This window comes from Trachinotus anak, unplaced genomic scaffold, assembly GCF_046630095.1.
Source record: "Trachinotus anak isolate AG129_WGS33_773 ecotype Australia unplaced genomic scaffold, CSIRO_AGI_Tana_v1 ptg000016l, whole genome shotgun sequence".
Lineage (NCBI taxonomy): Eukaryota > Metazoa > Chordata > Actinopteri > Carangiformes > Carangidae > Trachinotus > Trachinotus anak.
This window is the reverse complement of record NW_027273867.1, coordinates 9,427,224-9,450,487: the sequence shown is the minus strand read 5'-3', so window position 1 is coordinate 9,450,487 and position 23,264 is coordinate 9,427,224. Positions and strand designations below refer to the sequence as shown.

At 41.8% G+C, this 23,264-nt stretch overlaps 2 protein-coding genes across 2 annotated transcripts in view; one reads left to right on the top strand and one right to left on the bottom strand.

Annotated features, from left to right (window-relative positions):
* The window catches only part of col9a2 (procollagen, type IX, alpha 2), a 125,198-nt gene that overhangs the window by 36,568 nt on the left and 65,366 nt on the right, over positions 1-23,264 (bottom strand). The gene's annotated exons all lie outside the window — the stretch shown is intronic.
* Positions 180-22,657, top strand: angpt2b (angiopoietin 2b). The gene is made up of 9 exons (XM_071500845.1): positions 180-1,337; positions 6,703-6,858; positions 7,557-7,678; positions 10,725-10,957; positions 11,449-11,573; positions 14,755-14,856; positions 18,283-18,449; positions 21,339-21,469; positions 21,703-22,657. Exons 1-9 carry the CDS (start codon positions 1,020-1,022, stop codon positions 21,861-21,863), a joined length of 1,515 nt encoding a protein of 504 aa, XP_071356946.1. The 5' UTR covers positions 180-1,019; the 3' UTR covers positions 21,864-22,657.

Here is a 23,264-nt window from a genome sequence, read left to right as displayed (position 1 = left end):
TTAAACCTGGAAAACATGCTTTGGCAATACTGCACTTAATTGTGGTCACAGCAGTAAACCAACAGAGTGAGAGATGTGGGAGAGAGAGAGAGAGAGAGAGAGAGAGAGAGAGAGAGAGAGAGAGAGAGAGAGAGAGAGAGAGAGAGAGAGAATGGGAGGAGGCAAAAAGTTGTCAGAGAAAGTTCCTAGTTTTTGCTCTTGTGGTGAGCAGTGTGTATTTTTTTGCTTCCTCTTCCAACCCCTGCAAACAGGAGTACCGTAAGAAGGAGGGAGAAAATGAAAGAGGGAAGGGTGGTTGAAGGTTGAGTGATTATGTGCTAAGGAGGTGTGTGCATGTGTGTGTGTATATGTGTGTGTGTTTGTGTGTGTGGAGAGGAACGCCACTCTCTCCCTCTCTGTACTTTAAGAGCGTTACCACTTCAGCCAACATCCTGAAGCGGGCCACTCTCCTCTCCACTCCACCCCTCCTCTCCTCTCCTCTCCTCTCTCCTCCAGACCAACGCATGGACTCCAGCAGCTTGAAAAGAAGGCAGTGAGGAAAGCAACTTTTCAGAAGAGAGATAAATGGTGGGAGGGAAGTCTGCTGTTGGTTTCCTGGACCGAGCTGCATGCGCTGGCTGAGTGTTGGTGTCACAATAGGAGGCAATCCTATTTTCCTGTGCGTGTGCGTATATGTGTGTGTGTGTGTGTGTGTGTGTGTGTGTGTGTGTTTTCTGTCTGTCTGAAGAGCGGGAGCACAAACTGGGCTGAAGAGAACTTCTGGATGCAACAGCAAAGAGGAGGACCGGCCAAAAGAGGAGAAGAGAGAGTGATAAAACAGAGTCAGAAGTGGCAGGAGCTGGAGTGAGAAGACAGGAGGAAGGCAGAGAGTCTTGAGGGACAATTTAACAGGACACAGAAAAAGATACAGAAGGAAAAACAGGAAACTCACCTGACCCACTTGTCTGTTCTGCCAGGTGGAGCAGCCTCCTTCTTCCCCCTCTCCTCCCTCCCTCCCCTCTCCCTCTCTTTCCCCTGACATGGGCCGCCTGCTGGCCCTGACCCTCGCCTGCCTGGCCTACCTGCTGGCCGCCGTGATCGGCTCAGAGCGCCAACAGCACCGTGTTCAGCACGGCCCCTGCAGCTACACCTTCATCCTCCCTGAGGTGGAGCACTGCCATCCCTTAAAGGACTTCCAGGTCACCAACACCCTGCAGAGGGACTCCCCACCCGAGGCTAAGCCTGATTCAAGCCAATCCAAGCAAGCCAAGGCCCAAAAGGAGAGGCCTTCCTGGCAGGAGAGGAAGCTGGAGAGTCTGGAGAGTGCTATGGAGAATAACACCCAATGGCTGCAGAAGGTAAGATCTCTGACCTGTTAGCTAAAACAACCACTTTCTCCTCCTGACATTTTTGCTGTTTTCTTATTTTTTCCACATGCATTATTTTGGTCTGTAGACTTTCAAATAAAATGCTTGGGTGAGAAAGCACAGGACTGTCCATGGAGCAGACTATCAAGTGACATTTGTTGACAAGCCTTCATTATTGATAAGTTCAGTGCTGAGCTGGGATTTCCTGGATGGTCGCTGTATGCATATCTGGCTCCATGACAACGCCTGGTGTACAAGTGTGTATCTGTATTTAAGACCAACGGAACGCCAGAAGTCCCTTTTGCGTGAGAGAAGAGAAAGACAAGATGAAATAAAGTTTGTTGAATATGAGGTGGTGCCAAATATACCTCAGACAATTAGGCAACAAACAGGCAACTAGTAGACAGAAAACAAAGTCGATGAAAACTCTGCAATAAACTCAGTTTAAATTAAAAAAATATAACACGTTTTCCTCTGTGAAAAATGTTTTTGTTTATCTGTGGGAGACACATTTCAGCATGTCTCCTCGCTGGGCTGTTGGCCTTTGAGGTTCCATTTAGCTCGGATTATGACCGACTAAAATGAAATGATGCGATTAAAGTGGCTTCACAATAGTGTTTTCATTGCTAAGGTCATCAGGGCACAGATTCAGTACTGAGCCATTGTCTAGGACAGACTGACTGACATGCCACCCCTCTCCACCCGTCTCTCTATTCTTGTCTGCATCTCTCAGAATATTTATGGTGGACACTAATCCTTAGGCCGATTATAGGCGATGTGTTGAGTGTTTAGATTGGCCAACTGAAGGCAAACATGTTGATTATATTTCAGGATTTGAAAATGGGGTATTATGAATACCAGTGCTCTTTCTGTGCTGCTGTCATTTCCCACTCTCACTCACCAAAAAAATTGTCTGTGTGTTTCTGTTCCTTCCCTTTCTCTCTTCTGCTTTTTCTTTTGACACTTTGTTCCTCTATATCCATCTCCTTCACTTCTGGCCACATCTGGATGTTTCTGCAGCTCTGGGAGAGATGAACGCATCTCATCTCACACCTTGACTCATCGACCATCAGATCTCAGACTCTTTGTCTGTCTCGCTCGCACTCTCCTGACACGCCGTCGGAATCACACATGAAAACACACACGGACTCAATTCCCCTGTGCACACTCTGTCTGATGCGCAGTCAATGAACTGGAGACCTAACTTCCATGGGAAGCTTCCCAGGAGGCCACACTGTATGTGTAATGTGTGTTTTTCAGAGACGGAGAGAGACAAAGATAGGGAGAGAGTTCACACACTTTTCCTCATGTGCACAGTATATTATTAATGCATACAGCTATTATGCATAGGTCAAATTGTTGAATACAAAAGCATCACATATTGCACTATTCTTGGGCATATTCTCTGTAGTATGTCTGTTCTTACCCTCCACAAGAGATGTTATATTCACCATCATGAAGAGGAGATGCAGTCGAAACCCCCACATCTACAGAAAAAGCTCTGCTGACACATATCTTGCTCTGTTGCCAAACTTCCTCCACAATACGACTGGAATGAACACAAAGATCCAACCTTTCAACACGTTACCCCCACTAGGCCACTGTGATGCATAAATGATGGCACTGTAGGTGGGATTTCAAAATAAACACAGTATGACCTTAAGAGAGCCTCTTTTGGTTATGAACAGGGGTAAACTAACCTTTGACCCAAGGTGGCAAAGCCTTTTCAGCACCTTGTGGAACTCATTAAGCTTATCTGCATAGCTTTATGGAGACACGGGTGATATGCATGCGGAAGAGCTCGAGGCATGTGCATGTCGATGAGACTTTGGACGATCTCACTCAAAGCTCCCCTGGGATGTTATGACCATTACTCTGAGCCTTCCATCCGAACCTCTTGAAAGAAAACACACACCCACACACAAACCTGGGAGCGCACACACTAATCCACCATGTTCCGCAGAGGAATCTCCAAGTGGATGAGCGCAACAGGAGTGTATTAACATTCAAGTTTCCTTCTTTCCAAGAAGAAACTAGTGTTTGTTTTCTTTTGTACTAACCCCAAACATAACCCCCCATCTAGTCCCTTTTGCCTTCTGTTGCCCTGAGGGGTTGGCAAAAGGGATGTGAGCATGCTTTTGTTAGTACTTTTAAGAGCCTGTGTGGATTATGCTAATGCAGAAATATTGCAGAGAGATCAAGGTGGCTAGGCTACCCTGAGTGACCTGATTCCAAGTAATATTTCATTAAGCCAATAGTAAAGTATGTCTCCCACATTATGCAATTGGTCTCCATTTTCTTGTCTTTTCTTAAACATCCGCCCCTGTTCTCCATCTTGAACACTATAAAACTATGGTTGTTGATTTTCATCTTAATTATAACAAAACATTATTGTCTATTATCTGAGATACTTTTAGCGGTGCCCGTGCATGCAGATAGTTTTGGTAGTATTTGACCGAGGTTTTGCTGTATTTGCATCTTATCTGTCAGGGGTGAACTGACTTTTGTTTGCTGTGCACACAGCATTCTAATATTACATTTAAACAAGCCCAAGAGTCTGCATTATGCAAGTGGGTCGGTAGGGTGGTGCTCTGAGCTAAATGCTAATGTATGCATGCTGCATGCATTGTTTAATGTTTATCCTTTTAATCATCCTCGTTAAACATATTAGCGTGCTAGCATTAGCAAATAAGCACTAAACACAAAGTTGAGGCTGAAAGGAATGCCATTAGTTTCATCCTCATCAAATTGAAAGTTTTACTTGATGATGCCAGATGAAAAGTTGAGGGATGATCAAAGTTATTACAATTCATCCTGAGGGGGAGACAAATGTCTGCATCAAATCCATCCATACTTATTGCGAAACATCACTCAAAAATACAAATGTCAACCTGATGGAATGGCTTGAAGAAAATTCAGGGGATCTCCAAAGTCATTAGGATTCATCCTCTAGGTATCATGAACGTTAGGATATTGATTATTGTTATTGGCCTGCAGTTGGCCCCAGATAAAGTGGTCAAGAGATCATAAAAAAGATATTAGAATCCCTCTACGAACAATACACATCTGTAAAAAATTTAATGGCGATCCTTCCAACATTTTTTGAGATATTTCACTCTGGACCAAAGTGGTGGACAGACCAACACTGCAGTCCCTAGAGCTTTGCTCAACAGCAACATCTCTCAGTCTCCTGGTTACTCTGGATAACCCACAGACCATGCTAATTCTTTGACATCCATCCATTAGCTAGACTGCTTATCTGGTGATATCACTTCTCACAGGGCTGACAACCATTCACGCTCACATACACACCTATGGGCACTTTAGAGTCACCAATCAACCTAATGCGCATGTCTTTGGAGTGTGGGAGGAAGCCGGAGCACCCGGAGGGAACTCACGTAAGGAGAACATACAAACTCCACACCGAAAGTCCTCAGAACCCAGAACTTTCTCGCTGTGAGGCAACAGTGCAAACCACTGCACCACAATGCCGCCCAACTCTTAGACAGTAATTGGGTAAATGTGAATGAAATGACAACTATCCACAGTGAGATCTGCAGAATGTCCAGAATAATTGGCTCTTGGGAGAGATATTGATGTTATTTTTTTTTTTTTTTAAATGTTGCTTTATATTGCAGCAGGAAACGCAAACACAATTATATCCTCCTCCATTGGACTGGGGTGGAGGCAGAAATCCAAATTAAACCAATCTCTTTCTCTAATGAAAAGTGGACACATCAGTCAAGTCACTATTTCCTTTAAAACATATTCATCGCCGTCCCTCATGATCACGCCCATCCTGATCTGCTTCAGTCCATCATTATCATTTGCCAGAACATCCAGCAGATATGTTTCCCCTGTCTTCTGTAATTGTAGCTGAGAACAAATGTGTCTATTTGCTCAACAATTAAGATATCAAGTGATACAACTCCTATGATTTTCTGAGCGCTGATCCCTCCTCTGTCCCACTCAGACACAAGAGAAGACAGAATTACACTACATCCCAAATGTGATTTATCTGGCTGCACAGTGCAGCATATGACATAGCTGCAATTAATGCAATTGGCAGAGGGAGATGGAGTGTATCAAGACCTCTAGATTGAGCTCTATCAAAGACGGCTGTAATGGGAACAATTTGGACCGGTGGCTGATAGCGGCTTCAATACACGAGACTGATTATGATGCAAGGATCTTTGGTTCTTCCTTTGGAGTTGGCTTTAATCCGCTTGGTAATCTCTTCATAACCTTCGTTATGGAGGGATTTTTTTTGTGCTGTCTTAGTTGTCCTGAAGTAGGGGAAGTGAGAGATGGATTTACAGACCAAGAGGAAGGAAGAGGGGAAGAGGGAGAGTTTGAAAGAAAGAGGGACTTAGTGAGAGAGATCAAGAGGAAGTCAGAGACAAAGAGAGAAAGATTACTAGCAGGCAAACAATTCATTGCCAATTCATCTCCATTTTCCCACTTGCATCAGTATTTTTTGCATTTCATAAAAAACAGAAACACCTCCCTCCTGTGATTGTGCATTATTATAATCACATTCCTCTCTGAGATGGGCATTTGTATTGAAAAAATACAAACAATCTTAGTCTCATTTGAATTCTCTTCGATTTTTGTGGATAGCCACTCATTAGCTGGATAATTCTGAATGCTTTCTCCACAGAGACTTCATTTTCCAGTCATGTGGTTTAACGAATAAAGTCTGATCTTTTCTCCCCAGAAAAGTCATAAATATTAATGTGCTCCGGTTCGATATCCTACTTTGCCTTATTGCAAAGGCACAGACCATTGCACGTTAAACATCAAACAAAGTTCCATCGTTCACGGCAGGAAAAGACAAATTTGTCTTCCTGCTGCCTGATGTGCTCAAACCCACCACGTTAATAGGAAAATCTATTTATTGGAGCAAGATGGATGCCGCCCTATTTTTACCTCTGCTGAAACATATGATTTTTTACCAATGCTTCTTACTATGAGCTTATGATTGATTACAGAGTGTAAGCGACCTTATCCCTGAAGTCCAGCACATGAATATCACAATGTCAAACCCCATCGCTGCTCTTCTTTCTTCCCATTGAAATGCCCATGTATTGTATCATGTTATTAATGTGAGTTCAGTATGTGCCTGAGGTAGACCTGCAGATGGACAGATGCGTGGCAAGACACTGGCAGTGTCCTGGGGATACTGAATGCTATGACTCCATCACAAATTGAGGTGACAATTACAGAACACTCTGAGGTTGCTGTAAGACATCAAGTTGTCAGTGGACCTTTGGGGACATTACCTCCTAAAATATGAAAATGACCACAATCTGACATTGTGAATAATATTCCCAGTGTCTGCTTGTTCTCTTTACAGCTGGAGAACTTCATCCAGGAGAATGTACGCTCTGGGATGGAGGAAATAAAGAGAACTGCGGTACACACCCAGACAGCCGCCATGCTTGAAATGGGAACCAACCTCCTCAGCCAATCAGCAGAGCAGACCCGCAAACTGACAGACGTGGAGACCCAGGTGAGGCCATCAAGAAGGACTGGAGTGAACCTGTGAAAACGTGTTTGCAGCCAATCCAAATGAACAACTGTGGGGATTACACCCATGCAAAAACAAATCATGTCACTTACCAAACACTTGGCGAATGGCTAATTAAATGTAAATCAGATGTAACCCACAAAGAAGCCATGCTCAAAGGTGGCGGCGACTGCTTTAAAACAGCTGGTATTTGGTTCTACAGGCTCTGATTGACAGAGTGAGTTGAGCTCTGCGTCTGACAACACGCCAATTAAAACATAAAGCTCAGTAGCACAACACAGATGTGTCTTCAATCATGCCACAGAGCTGTTATTACAGACTGGGCTTGTTTTGGTCCTCATGCTTTCTTTTTCTCTTATCAAAGTTGATATTCAAACAGCAACCTGTACAAATATCTGAGCTGCTTTGTTCAAGTTTTTGTTTCATCTGCAACTTCAAAACATGTCACAGGTGCATATGAGATAATTCTTGCTAAAGTTTTCATTGTAAGCTCAAAGAATGAACATTGTAAGGCTTGTGATGTGTATCTTTGTTTATCTCCAAGCGTCCTTTTTATGAATTCAATGGGCACCATTTTTGTTCCAGCAGTCTCTTCATCCAGTATTTCACATCACTCCCATCCATCCGTGTACAAGCACATACCGTGATAGAGTTATTCCTCTATTTTTATCAATCTGTAGGTGTTAAACCAGACGAGTCGTCTGGAGATCCAGCTCCTCGAGTACTCACTCTTCACTAACCGGCTGGAGAAACATATTCTCCTGCAGACTCAAGAGATCTCACGCCTCAGTGATAAAAACAGGTGAGCGCTCACACTTCAAATGATTATTCAGGCGAGCACATTTTAAGCACTGCCAAACTTACAGGGTGGTTTTACTGGTAGGTACAGGCATTTCATTTTTAGATTCATTATGGCAATTTAAGTGTTAGTACAGTGGTTGGAGCTTGAGTGATTATTCAAAATTCATTTTGCTCTCATTTTTGGACATCATGAGGTGATGTTACGCAGCCATTGCTGTGGTTGTTTTTTTGTTCTGTACTTCCCTAAGATCACCCACTAGCAGGGGTGGAAAGTAAAGAAGTACATTTTACTCGAGTATTGCGCTTAAGTATTTTTTTCGAGTATCTGCACTCTACTTGAGTGCTTGACTTTTTTTGTTTTTGTTTTTTTTGGGAAACTTTTACTCCACTTAAAAGACAAACATTTGGATCCACTACATTTCTATGAAGTACTTGTTACTTTGAAGCAGAGCTTTTAGTCAGTGCAATTTTTATTTTTGAAAATGTGATAGACCATACACTCTGTTCATCACAGGAGAAATACCCATCACAGCCAACTCCTACGCTGCATTCATGTTGTGCTTCTGCAGTTTTGAACAGCTCAGTTTGAATTGGCAGTGGCCAAACGATGGCTCTGTTAGATAAAGATGATGCAGAAGATTCCTCACAAGAGCACTGTGGCCTTATCTGATGTCCATGTATGACATTTTAGGAACAAAGAAAGAGTCCTTTCATTTTAAATGTTTGTTGTTTTTACCAAAATTCAACACTACCTAAAAAGCAAGAGAAACAACATTGGCTCTTTTTTAAAATTTAATTGTGTTTTTATGGCCATTGCTATTGTCTTTGTATCATATTCTACAAGCTCTTTATTCTACACTCAGTCAGTCATTCAGTAGGTTGTTTCAGAGTCACTGAGTTCTGTGAATGTGGAACAATACAACTATGTGTTACCATTAAAAAATGCATACTTTTAAATACTTTAGTATTTTTAAAAACCAAGTACTCCAATACTTTAATTCAAGTAAAAATTTGACTGCACAACTTTCACTGGTATTGGAGTAATATTTGACCAGGAGTATCTATACTTTGATTCAAGTAGTGGGGTTGTGCACTTTGTCCACCTCTGCCCAATAATCTAGAACTGTGCCTGCTGTAATGTTGTGTTTTTGTTGTGGATTTTCTGTTAGTGAGGCTGAGGCTGTAGTTACTGTAGGTGGCACTATTTTCTTTGCCTGCCTAACTTTTCCTTTACCGTTTCCAAATGAGCTGGTGTGGCTGCTATAGGAAACATAAAACACATCTCTTCCCGTGCACCAAAGAATGTTTTCTCAGGAAAAAGCTACTTCACACAGAATACAGAGGCCTTAAAGGGGTCGTACACTGTAACTGTACATGCACAAATATGAAACTGGTCCTTCTGGTACAACAACTGTAAAACAGTATGCTGAATGACTCCAACTGATGTGAACAACAGGGCACTTAATGACAATATAATGCGTATTGTGTAAACGTGTGTGTGTTTGCCAGTGAATAGGCAGTGCACATTAGGAGGGGTTTCCCATTCTTCTGTCTAAGAACACAAGGTCAACTTGGGGCCAGCAGGGGTTAAGGACAGGGTGCTGGGCAGTGTGAAAGGGAGTGGGTGTTTTCTATCTTTGTATGTGGTTGTTTATCATTCCATCCATCTGTACCAAGTGTGACTGGGAGAACACAGTGCCCCAGTTCCAACACCTGTTACACATCTGGCCCTGCTCTGCCCTGCTCTGCCCTTTGGCCCTCCTCCTTCAAGTTGGTTACATGTGTCTGACGTGTATATAAATGAATACATCTTCATGAGGGTAAACACCATGACAGGACACATGAAATTAGGAAGGTCATAGTAGATTTGTAACCAGGCAGCTATGGAATAAGGGAGAACTAAGGGCTGCAGTGGTTGTAGGGGGCTACTGCTGCTGAGCCTTAAGGGCATGGAGCCAGTTTTTGAACTGCTGCCAAACTAAAAAGAGCAGAGAGACATGTTTGTTTTCATAGGCATTACATGTAAAGTAGTATTGGCAAGGGGTGCAGCACATTGCAGACAGAGAGAGAGAGAGAGAGAGAGAGAGAGAGAGAGAGAGAGAGAGAGAGTAGACTAATAGCTATATCTATATTACAATAATAATAAATAGCACAAAATCATAAGCATAACAGTTTAATTGCCCAGGATACAATGTGATCCAAAATACCACATTTGCTCTGTCAACCCCGCAAAACTGTTTAAATATTGCAGTGCTGGGTTACTGCCGTGCTCTACACTTTGACTGTTCCTCAAAGCAAAATATACACAATGGAGAACAATTTGTTAGCTTGCTTTGCCACATTTATTGAGTGTTCCCCCACAACGCAAATATGAAATGGAAATGATGTTAAAAATGATTTGGATTGATCCAGCTCTCCTGCCAGGGCACACACTGAGACGCTGCCTAAAGCAGGAGATTGTGGACACACGTTCAGTGCAGCAGCTGCATGTGCGCGGGGCTGAAAAGTAGCTTGTTCAATCTGGGTGGCTGGATTGTTTCAATAAATAACTGCTGCAGAGTCGTTAGTCAAAGCCATAAAGATCAGGCTGCAGGGATTTATGATCTTCATTTGGAGGTGGGGGTGTGGCACGCACGCACGCGCACACACACACACACACACACACACACACACACACACACACACACACACACATATTGTCAGACTGTTGCCTCATGGCTATGATCAAGAGACTTAGCATGCAGGCCCATCTGTGAGTGCTGCTGCAGTACAGGTGTTTATATGATGTTTGCCCAATGGGACCATCGTACTGATGTCTATTAGTCATCCTCATGTAAATGTCCAAGTTTGCACAACCTCCACTGCGATTTTCCACATGCACCCACTCTCTTATACCCTCTGCCCCCCTACAATCAAAAATGCATCTGAGCACTTGATATGTCCTCAGATTTTTACTTTTCTCCAATGCACTGTAAGGAAGTAAGTAGAAGTGAGTGAGTAGAAAAAAACCCCAATATTATGCTCAATTAATTTTTGCTGTTTGACAGTTTTCTGGAACAGAGGCTCTTAGCACTGGAGGCTCGGTATGGGAGGGAGGTACAAGGCTTGCAGAGTGAAAAGCAGCAGCTTCAAGAGCTCCTGGAGAGGCAGAGCCGACTGGTCAGTCAGCTCCAGGGTGAACTGGGCAGCTCCACGCTCAACAGCACCTTACTTCAGAGACAACAGGCCTTGCTCACTGACACTGTTCAGCAACTGCTGGCCATGGTCAGCCACTGCAATGGTAAGGCTGAGGGGTTTACTGTTTTTGAATGAGCAAAAATGTGTTGCCAACATAATTTATTTTAAACAAGAGATACAAATATACGTAAGAAGAGAAATGTTCTGTAGGTATAAAAAGGATTAATAAATATTAGTCAGATTCTACTGCAGTTCTATGAGTCATTACCTCCTCAGTGTAAAAAAAGACTCATTAACAGTATCAATAAACACCAGAATTGCATTTAGACAAAAGGGAGATCTTCAGTATTTTGGTTAATGAGGATGGGATTTGTGATTTAAGCTGTAAAAAATCCATTTTACGTGAAAATATCACCTACAGCAGCCTGGAATTCAAATCTAAGACACACTACGTACAGTACATGCATGCACTACAGACGCGGCGGGCTTACGCCAGAGCTTAACTCTACAAGAGAACTCACATATGGGGTTGGGATTTGTGTGCAAAACACATAAGGCTGCCATCTGTAAACACATGCCTGCCTGTTTTTGCAGAAATCTCCAATATGCCCAAGAAGGATGAGCTGAGTTTCAGGGACTGTGCGGAGATCCTGCGATCTGGAGCGACAGAGAGTGGAATATATAGCATACGCCTCCCCAACTCCACCCAGACTGTCAAGGTAGTGAGGCTTTAAAGGTCACTGGCCTTTTCTTGCAAATATCACTTAATTGACTGTGACATGAAACTTTTTTGTAAGACATTTTATCCATTTGTCTTGCAGTACTCAGCACTGGGGTAATTTCACTCGTATTAACTTTACAGGTTTTGCCCAGCCTGGGTAATGTAAAGCTCTCTCACACAGATCATATAATGACATTCAGAGAGCTTATCATCATTTTTTTAGACTGCAGTAAACACTAGAAGGACAAACAAGTCTGAGGTAATGGTCATTTGCTTGGGTTTCTGGTGTGGAGGCTGATGGAAATGCCATCCTGGGTTACAGAGAGCTAAAATAATATGCAACAGGAGCATTATGCCTCCTTTCATGGTGAGTGAGTGTACACTGCTGAATGCAAAGTCAGGAAAGCTTAAGAGGTACCCCTGCTGACGTGAAGTGGCTAGCCCTTGCTAACTCATCCATGGCATCTACCATCAGGCTATCCTTTCTTTGAATTACAGCTAGAATTCAGGGAAGAAGAAAGATAATAGTAAAACAGTTTTTTGTTATTCATTACTCTCAGTCTAGTTTGCTGGTTGGCAACGTTTCCTACTGCCTCTGTTTTCCCATGTTCTTCCTCTTCATTTCCTGTGGGCAAGGCAGCCAGGTGTTAGGCACTGGTGCCATGTGTTTCCTGCCAACTCAGGCCAATGTACATTTCCACTAATGCAAGTTAGTACTCCCCAAATCATTGCTGCTTTCAATCTATGCCATCTAATTCCAATGTGGCTGGCAAGCTGGGTGGCTGCTTAAAAGTGGGGCAGAAATAAATTGCCCTATTTTCAAAGCAGAGAGTGGGCTTCCGCAGTTGGACCATGGACAAAAAGCATGTACATATGTAACCTATCCATGTAATCTATCCATCTATCTTTTCTATTAATCCCCAAGGTTGTGAATAATGATGGTGTTTACAGACTAAATAATTCATAGTTTGGATCAGCGCCTTTTTGTAATTTTTCATAACCCTTTTATACATTCTTTTTTTAGAACCACATGTGCACAGGGCTCATAAAATGAAACACATATTCAGAAGTAACCATTTTATCCCCAGAATGCCCCTTGAAAATAATAACAATCATATTATCGTTTTTAAAAATCATAATAATACTTAAATGGTCTGTTTTTTTTTGCATTTTATTGTAATGGATTTGGACTTAAATGACTCCTTGTTGGCTAATAATAAGTGAATTTGGCGTATTAAATATGGATCTGGCTTAAATCTAAGAAACAATGCCTTTTGGGGAATGACTTGAATTGAGAATTCTATTTCAGCGCCCTGTTTTTGTATCCATTGTGATGCTTTTAAGTCCACAATACTGGCTTAATGTGCCAGAGGATAATCACAGCATATTGCCAGTCTGTGCTGTTTTCTGAGGTAAAAGACCTGAGTGCCTTTTGACCTTGATTTAGTTTTACTATTCTGGGAAAGTGCTGGAAACTCTCATTTCATTTCTAGCAGAAAATAGCCAGTCGAGATGTCGAAATAGAGAGACCCCTTGGGATTCTGTCCACACCAGCATCTATATTGCACAGCTCTTGAGACAGGTCAGGGTGGTTTGTTTGGTGGACAAAATTCAAGCAAGTGGCCAAGCAAATCAATGCAGGTTCATCAGTTATTATCCACACTGCAGGCTCTAGAGGGGGTTATCATGTCAGACAACATCTATAATGTGAAGGGACAATATTATATGGAGATTCAAACCTAATGCCTCAGAAAACTGTCAAAGTCCAATCTTGTAGCCTTGAGCAATGCTGATTGAATGCACTTGTTCGATTAAAAAAAGGATCTCAGTTACAAAAAGCAGCTAATCTTACCACCCATGGGAGACATTTACACAGTCATATAATCATGATACCTAAGGGAAGCTGGAATATGTCCAGTTAAACACCTTGAATATTTAAAAACAAGTCCCTTAACAAGTCTATATTTCAAGTGTAATTCATTCCTATCTCCTCTTCCAAATATATCTACACTTGGCAAAATGTGCAGCCAAGTCAGAAAGAAAACAGCATGTGTAACCAAAAACGCAGATGCCTCCTCCTCAAGCCCCACTTAAGGGGATAGGAGAACATGCTGATATGTTAGTTTTTCCTCCCACCTGGGTCATATCACTGTGACAACCTGAAATGTTGCCCCCCCCCGTTATTCCTGAGGTTTCCAAGTCATCCTTCAAATAACAGAGAAGCTATAGTGTGTTTTATTTCTTCATTTCTTGACACTTTTTTCCCCTAGTTCACTCTGGTGCTATAAAGTGTAAAATTTTGAAATTAATCTCAGTTTACTGACACACACACTCAGGACTGATTAGTTGTCAATGTCAAATGTCTCAAATCAGAAAACAGTGATAAGGCTGGACAGTTGTTTAAAAATGATCAATGCTGGTACAACTATACTGATACAAAACATTAATTTTTATAAAGCATAGCCTTATTTTATTTTTTAACCATCAAACAGCTTAAAGTATCAGTTGTGTCCATATTAAGTATAATTTAAAGGTCCACTAATCAATATTTTTTAATGTGAATTAATGATGTGCAATTAATGTGTGAGGAGTCACTTGAAGTGATAAACCCACTGAGCATTATCACCTGCAGTTCCCTTCAGATCTACAGGGCCACTTTAATGTCATTCAGTTTTCATGTTTCAGTTCAGTTACACTTCTGTCATCAATCTCCACAGCAGGCAGCCGTTTTCAGAAAAAAAAAACTAAAAGTTGCAATTAACCCACTGCAAGCTACCTGCCCAGCAACAAAAGACAATTAGTGACAAGCTGGTTAACACATTTAGCTGCTAAAGAGCTAAACACTTCCCTCAGGAGGTGGTGGAGATACAAAGCAGAGTGAATACTCAACTTACATTTGCCAAGATGGCTCAAAACAAGATAATTCTCTGTATCTGAAGAATCTGTATAATTACTATGGCAAATATGTGTGAAATAAAGTGATAATATTTCTGTTTACCAGTTATTCTGCTGCTCCTAAGTAGGCAAAAAAAAATCCATTGCTGTTCTTTTAAGTTAAAAGGTTTTCCAGATTTCCAGAATCATTGACTGGTAAACAAGCAAAAGAATCTGACCAAGCAAGACTTGAGTTCACTAGCCCGGAGGAATAAAGCCTTATTGTAATTTTCTTTTTATTCCAGGTGTTCTGTGATATGAAGACTAGAGGTGGCGGGTGGACAGTGCTACAGCATCGGGCAAACGGCTCCGTCAACTTCCACCGTGGGTGGAAGGACTACAAAACGGTGGGTTCTTCAGACTATCGGGTTAGGGCGCATCATTTGTCAGTATAGGTAGTATGGATCAGTATTGTGGGACTGGACAGGACGCTCCAATAACTATCTACGGGTGGTTTGGCACAGAGAGGCGTGGGAGAGCGGCTGGCCTGTGATCCCAGGTGACCTACGATTGTTGTATTTGGCCGCCCTCGTGTTCCCCACCATCCTCCTTGTTATTGCACCTGCTCTCACTCCCTCTCCCTGTCATACTCCCACACACACACACACACACACACACACACACACACACACACACACACACACACACACACATACACACACACACACGTCATGTATTTCAGTGACCACAGAGCACTACTGTTTGTATCCATCCTTTAGACCTCAATAGCTTTCCTGCAAAGGGAAATGAGTGTGGTGATGAGAGTAACAACATTTCCAAACGCAAGATCCAAAAAACAAACTGGAAATAATACAATCACACACAAGAGACTCTGAAGTTGCTCCACTGCTCTCACCGAATCAATCACACACCTTTGGCTATTGTTTTGTTTGGACTTAACATTTAGATCTTGGTTTTTTTTTGTTTTTTTTTTATCTCAGAACAAAGTTTTCTCAGCAGAGTCACTACTTCGTTTCAGCAATAGAGAAAAACATGCTTGGAGGCCTTTTTGAATTACACACAGAATAAGTGAGCGAGGCTAGTTTGGGTTTTTGATTGAACAGAGTAGCAATTTATCATTCACCCACGCCAAGAAATCAATTGCCACAGCTTGGACTGGAATGAAAATGCTAAGAGTTTGAAAGAGAGCGACAGAAAAAAGCTTAAAAACCTCTTTCAAGAACAATATTTTTACAAGTGGATGATAAATAGTTGGCTCCATTTGGGGCGTGGGAGAACAGGGGCCCTGGTAGATGGCAGATAACGTATGTACTGAAATGCTTCACTGCGCCGGACCACTCTCCGTATTCTCCAAAACTGTGGTCAGTGTGTTGATCAAATGCTGCATCCAGACCTGCAGGTCATATGATAAATGCTCCAAGGCTCTCACTATATAGTCGCTCTCACTAAAGACCAAACACAAAAAGAGTCTGGCAGCTAGACAAAGTGACTTTGAATTCCAGAGATAAACGAGGACAAAATGTGTCCCCGTCTTCAAATGGATAAATAATGTTTCATACCTGCAGATAGAGCTGGATTATTCACCATTCTGCCTTAAAAATGTAACAATACAAATAATCAGACTTAATGGTTATACTGTATGCTTTGGCCTTTTCCCACTGTGTTTCCACCCCCCACATTCGCTTGCGTATTTTGTGTTTGACAGCCCTCTGTGAGATTCATCAGTGGAGGCCATATTACATCGCTCCTCTTAAGCCGTCTCTTTGAATAGACAGTTGCATGTTATTATCATCATTTCCCTGGAGTGGCATCCAATAACTTCCATTCCCACTGCAAACCATTTCTGTCAAAGGCATCACGCCCATGGCACACGGTATCTGTTTTCATTTACTGCTGTGGTTTCCTTTGTGAAATCATGTTCGTATTACTGCGCCCTCCACCTGTTAACGTCATTTAAAATTGCCTCCTGACTCTGTATTATGTGAGTCCTTGGCATGTCTCTATTCTGTGAACAGAACTGTCCATGCACAGCCAGTATTACTATTCAGGTGCTGACTGGTCGCAGGAACATCTCAAGTGAAAATCAAATCACTGATATGATTCACTGTGACTTTTATTGAGAGTGAACGTCTTATGAGCGAGCTTCTCTATCCTGTGCCTGTTTCTTTATATATTGTCTTCTCATGATATAAAGGTGGTGGATAAATGAATAGAAAAATCTCAGTAAGGTGTTGGGCCACAATGAGCCGCCAGAACAGCTTCAATGCTTGAACTCTATTGGAAGAAATGCTCCCATTGTGTGTTTGAGCTGTAATTAACTGAGAGGGGGTCACTGCACCATTCAAGGGGGGCAATAAGCAATACTGTGAAAACCTTTAGTACCACTGAGTACTAAAATTAAGTGCTAAAAAAATATAAGAACTGAAAATAGACTCATTGTATCAGACATAAGCGATTTTGTTTTTGATTATGCTAAAGAAATGCGAATTAAAAATAAAATTGTGCATTCCCTTTTCATCAAAAATGAACTGTGCAACCAACAAGTAGAGTAGTAGTAGAATTCTTCAACTACATGATGTACTTCAGTATATGTTGTGACATAGTAGTGATGGGACATGTGTTTTAAAAATCAGTCTTGCAGTGGTGGGCCGCACGGTCGCCTTACAGCAAGAAGCTTCTGGATTCAAGTAGGCCCTTCTGTGTCAAGTTTGCATGTTCTTCTCGTGTCTGCAGGCCATTGTTGCTTTTGTAATACAAAAAGTTATAATACGACCTCTGAGCAGTGCTATGTCTTCAGGACAGACTAGAGACTACAGCGAGTCTCTATTAGAAAGTGACAGGCCGGGGCTAGCTGGTTAGCAACTTGCTAACTTTAGTAGAAGAAAAGATGTGATAGAAACAAGAGTTAACACTGGCGTTGCTTTCCACCACTGAAGACAGCTCTTGGTGAATGAAGGAATGAAGTTTGGCATGAACTCACAATATTTCTTCTAGACTTGTAAGAGTCATTAACAGCTGTTCATGCTAACGCTGGCTATGTCACAATAGCAAAACGTACGAATAACTGCTTTAACTGGTGACTCCAAAATCCCCATAGATGTGAATGTGAGTGTGAATGGTTCTCTGTATAACTCAGCCCTGTTAGTAGCAACCTGTCAAGGGTGAACCCAGCCTCTTGTCGACTGGGATTGGCTCCAGCCCTGCACAACCCTCCAAAGTGGTCTAGCTAATGGATGGATGGATGTTGAAATGGCTCTGGCTCAAACCCTGCCCATAGGTGCTCCATTTGGTTGAGATCTGGTAAAAAAGCCATCATTCTCATACTCTATTTAGTGACCTCCTGAATTTGTTATGCTTCATCTTCCTGTATCTTTAAGCAGTATACCACTAAATGTACCTCTCAAAATGTTTTATTTCCTTTTTCGTGGCATTTAGTGATCATTCAATGTAATTTTCCAGTAGTAACAATGGGATAGAAAACTGCAGCTCTATAGTTAAAAACAACAGTGGATTAGTCCATAAAGCCAATTTTTGTTTTACTGTAAATGTTGCAAGCCCAGATGGAGCATTGGTAGGATATTAGGGTAAATTAAGGTCTCAATTGACTGGCCTCTTGCTTTGGGAGAGGAGTATTTCACTTCATAAACCCAGTGGACTGCCTTAAGCCATCAAAATGATAAACGTGACTTTTTAAATTGAGGTCCATTTTCATGTTAACTCCAAAACACTTGGCAGGTCTCTGGTAAAATCATCCCTCCTGTTAGAATATTTTCTCGTTCTCCATTGTTTCTCTGCCTTTGTGTCTAATCCAGGGCTTTGGAGAGCCGTCTGGGGAACACTGGCTGGGGAATGATATCATCCACAAGCTGACCAGCTCCCAGGAATACAGTCTGCATGTCCAGCTAAAAGACAGAGAGGGGAACGAAGCCTTTTCACATTACGATCGCTTCTACATAGAAGATGAGGACAACAACTACAGGTAACCACACAACATAAAATGTATTATTTGGCCATTTTATTCAGAACTAAGTTTGCAGTATTCTGACTTGTAATAATGCTTGGATCAAAATTGACTACTTTAATTATCAAATCATCCAATTACCTGAGGTGTTTGGTAATTAGTACATGGTAGCACAAGTTATGAGAAAATGCCAAACTAAAACCAGTCTCCAATTAAATTTCCTCACATTTTCAGAAATCTGACATGAATAGGACTTTAATGAAGTTGCTTTATTTCAGTAAAAGGCATAATTGTGAAAGGCATAATTGCAATGTAGTAACGCCCTTTCAGTCGTTGCTTTCCCTTTGGGTGTAAGACTCTTAATATCACGACAGATTAGAAACTGTTATCAGCAGTTCCAATTCCTTTCTATTTTCTTATTCTCTAATCTTTCTTATCCCCAAGCACTGAAGTTAAGGAGCCACTTGGGCCATCTTTAAGAATGTCATTCAAAATGATGAGCTCAATGGAGGGCATGCAGCCACTTTCATCTGCCTCCATTTTTCTTTTCCCATCACCACTGCTACCGCTGCCCCTTGAAAAATCCCCAAGGGGAGCCACATCCACTGGAGTATAACAGGAACGCTCTGCAATACCTGGCCCTGCCAGGAACTGACAACTCAAACAAAGCTCCCCAGTAACCCTGCAATCACTAACAAGATTATATGTGCGTGTGCTGAAGTCATGCTTCCTCCAAAACAGACAGAAATAAAATATAAACCAAAATAATTGTGTTTAGATTTCATATAAATTCACAGGAATCTACCCTTGTTTTGTGGACATTCATGGAGATTGATGCTCTGAGAGATGACAAATCATAATCATACGTGGGTGCATGCTTTCCAAGATCCCTAATAGTGCAGCAAATTGCATTTGCCTGTGTTTGTTCCACATAATAAGCGCAATGAAATTGAATGTTTCACAATTTTGCTGTAGGCTACACTGTGTGAGGTGAAGCACCTGAATGAATATAATCACCTCTGTAGCTGCTACCTCTGACATCATGTTCTATTTAACTAGCTCAATATGTACCAGCTTTACTAGCATTCTGAAGACATTGACTTCGTCTGAGGATTTCTATTATAAATCCCAAACCACAACTATGGTGCTATTAAACTAGTCAGCCAAAGCAATCCCCCTCCTCCTCCTCCTCCTCCTCCCCAGCTGCATCTAGTGTGCTCCCTGGAGCAACATGGAGGTCTTCACCTAAATTTCACTAACATTATTCATACATTAATCATCAGCATGACAGACCACTTTTCCCTTTTGAGTTAGCCAAGAATAGCTGTTCTTATAGTAAAACTAATCGTGAGCATTCCTTTCATTGTAACAGTATATTTTTCATTAAACGATAAAACAACAATGTAAAAAGACTGTCACCTTGAAAAGAATTAGCCTGTGGTCTGTGGTGTGGGTGGAATAGCTGAACTAATTCATCTGGAAGTCATGGCTAATGCAAATGTTTCAGAGAGTAGGAAGAGCCGGCACAGTCCACAGGCCACTCTTTCCAGGAGGATATCCTGTAGCCTGTGGTTGCCATCCTGTCTAATTTGATATTTTTAATTTACTTCACATCACCAATCCATTGTGGAAAGAAAAGGGAAAAAAAGTTATCCAACTAAATATTCCTTCATGTTTAATTCCACTCTCTCTGCTATTCCAGTGTTATTCCCGTCCCTGGCACTGTCATTTCAAACTCCCATTTTGCTCCCCGTTGTGATGTGTTGTCCTGCCCTGTGAACTTACAAATTCAAGAGGAGGATTCTTCATTTAGTCATCACAGACAGCGTGCCCTCGGCTACAGAGGGGGGGTCACATAACTCAGGGGAGAGTCCTGCACTAACCAGACAGAATGACAGGGCAGAGGAGAGGTCAGACAGCAGGGCTGACCTCCTCGTCCACTCTCTTCAAACCAGTACTGACACACACACACACACACACACACACACACACACACGGATGGATGGACACAGAAACACACACACACACCCACACACACATATGCACAAACAACCCATTGCTGTGCCACTGAATGGAAATAATTGAGCAAATCAATTTTAGTTGGGCAGGGATTGCTTTCAGACAGTTTGGGTTGTTTCACAAAGCACAGCATGGAGGAAAAATAATGAGAGGTTTTAGGTTAGTTTGTGTCTTGAAGTTTGACAACAGTGGGGACCTAGGGGAGATGGTACTTTGTATTAAAAAGTATACATACACTAAAAAAAGTTGCAATGTCATAATATGTGATTGTTTTTGATATATCTTGATTCATCTTTGATTGCATAATAATATACACAGGGTTATTCTGATTTAATGCTGCACTAGGCAAGAACTTTGTCCAAAAATACACCCTTATACACAGACTCTAAATGACAAGTTAGAGCAGCAAGAGAGAGGCACGCTAGATTTTGCCCTATTTAAGATGCTGTCTATTTACTTCGTGTTTGCCAAAATGACATTTTAATGTTAGATATGCCCAGAGGCATTGAAACATCAGGCAAAGAGTGGAAAATTAAAAGTGAACTACAAACTGGTTCCTAACCAACAGTATGAGTGCCCCAACCACAGAAAATTAGACTCACTAATATTTTGCCTCTGTCATCCCTTCAGTATCCTGTGGTATTAAAGAATCACAGTTCAGCCGGTGTCGTAAATAAACCTGTGCTGTGTTCAGTCTACAATATAACATTAGATGATTTCACAGATATTGAAAATCAAACAGTTTTCAGGCAGTGACCACAAACTGCCATTTGGAGCTGCCAACAATCAAAGGTTTCCCAACACAGCTCTAAATAATGAGTCAAAGTGCCTGCGGATGAGCTTGTTGCTGAAATTCTTTGCGCTTTTTTTCCTGCTCCCCAAAACCAGCCTTCATGCCGATGGCTTCAGTGGCACAGCAGGACGGACCAGCAGCCTCACCCACACTGGCACCCAATTCAGCACCAAGGACAGAGACAACGACCTCTGCACCTGCAAGTGTGCACAGCTTGCATCAGGAGGTGCGCAGCTTCCCCCAACTCATCTCAATCTGCCTCTCCTTATAACACATCTTGTTAAACATTTCTATCCACCCCCTTGTAAATGTCCCGAGGTGCATTTCATTTTCCCTCTGCGCCAGTATAAAGTTACTGCTGACCTACAGCTGTACATTTGGGTGTTAGGTTTCATGAGCTGGATTTCAATTAATTCTGACTTCTTCCTTGAACTTACTGCCACGTTTCCTTTTCTCCAGGTTGGTGGTTTGAGGCTTGTGGCCCGTCCAACCTGAATGGCATATATTACCCCGCCTCATCCAGCGTGGTTCGCTACAATGGCATTAAATGGTACTATTGGAAGGGGCCAAATCTGATGGCTACTATGACAACAATGATGGTGCGCCCAGCAAACTTCTGATGGCATGGCTCTCTCATGAAGTAAATGTCATCTCTGGTAAATATAAGGAACTACACCCAGGAAATGCTAAACATTGGGAGGAAATTTGAATCACGGTTGACACTTACAGCTTCTGAGCACCTTGGAGGGGTGCTATAGCGACTGCCCGGAGACGTACCCAGACGCTCAGCCATTGACTGTGGTTTTAATGAATTCCTGTGCAAGGAATTCCACCAATGAAATCTATTCACCAAGGTGCCCCGACTATATTTTTACGAGGACTGTTGAGCTGACAGAAGGGTATGAGCTTTTCTACAGATGACAAGATATCACAAGAACTGATCAAATCAAATTGTGCAGTTACCCAAAACTTAATTCAATTAATAAACTGATTAACCTTCAGAAACCTTTTATAGCAACACATATTTTGATATTAAAATATGAAAACTTGTGTTGTTGTGGTTGTCTATTTGCTGTAAAATCATTTTTCAGGCAACATGTCTAAACTGCAAGGATTAACAGACCGCCATTTGTATAGTTTATAAAAGGTCCACTAATTAAAATATATACTCCATACTTTAAAGGTCTTAATTTCATGCTAAATGCTTAATTAACTCTGTGATATATGTAATGCCTGATGTCAAGCCATAATTCTCCTATGCAGTGCCCTGTTTGTAATTTTATTCCACTGGACTGTAAAGTATCAGTACTTGTTTAAAACTGTAGTTCAGTCCATGCACAATATAACCTGTGATATCCTACATCGACTTCAATGATTGTTAATAAAACAGCAGCATAAAGAACAGCAACAATAACAGGCTTTGCCCTTTGCTGTGTCTTCAATAGTCTTTTCAGAATGAAAAATCCCCAAATCTTTCCAGTCACACCTCTCATAAAACTTTATTTGTGAGAGATTTCGTTCATAAAAGCACATCACATTTTCACTGGTGTGATTTACTTTCAAAAATGAAACATTTGTAATAACATCTGGGAACAAAGCTATAAATTCGATTTTTACTTTGTTAAAACAATAAAATCATATATAGTCTTCGGTGCCTATAACCCACAATGCCAGGTGCTTGTTTCCATGTGAGCTACATAAACTCCAACCAGCCACACATGCTGGACTCAGGGAAGTCAGATGAGGACTGACTTGCACCATTGATCTGATGAATCATCCAATAACACTGGGCCCCTGTGGTGGCCATTAGACAGCGGATGGGTTTCACCTCGACTAACAGTGACCTGCATCTGCTGGTGTAGGCTGGAGACAGCGGCTGCTAACTGGAAGACAACACACGAGGACGATGTCTGGCCATGTCCACGGCATCTGCCAGTTGTTGTGCTTCATTTAATGAAGGATGGAACAGTTAAAGATTTCGTCTTCTCTGCCTAATGTTACCATGTGTGTTTCATTTCGAA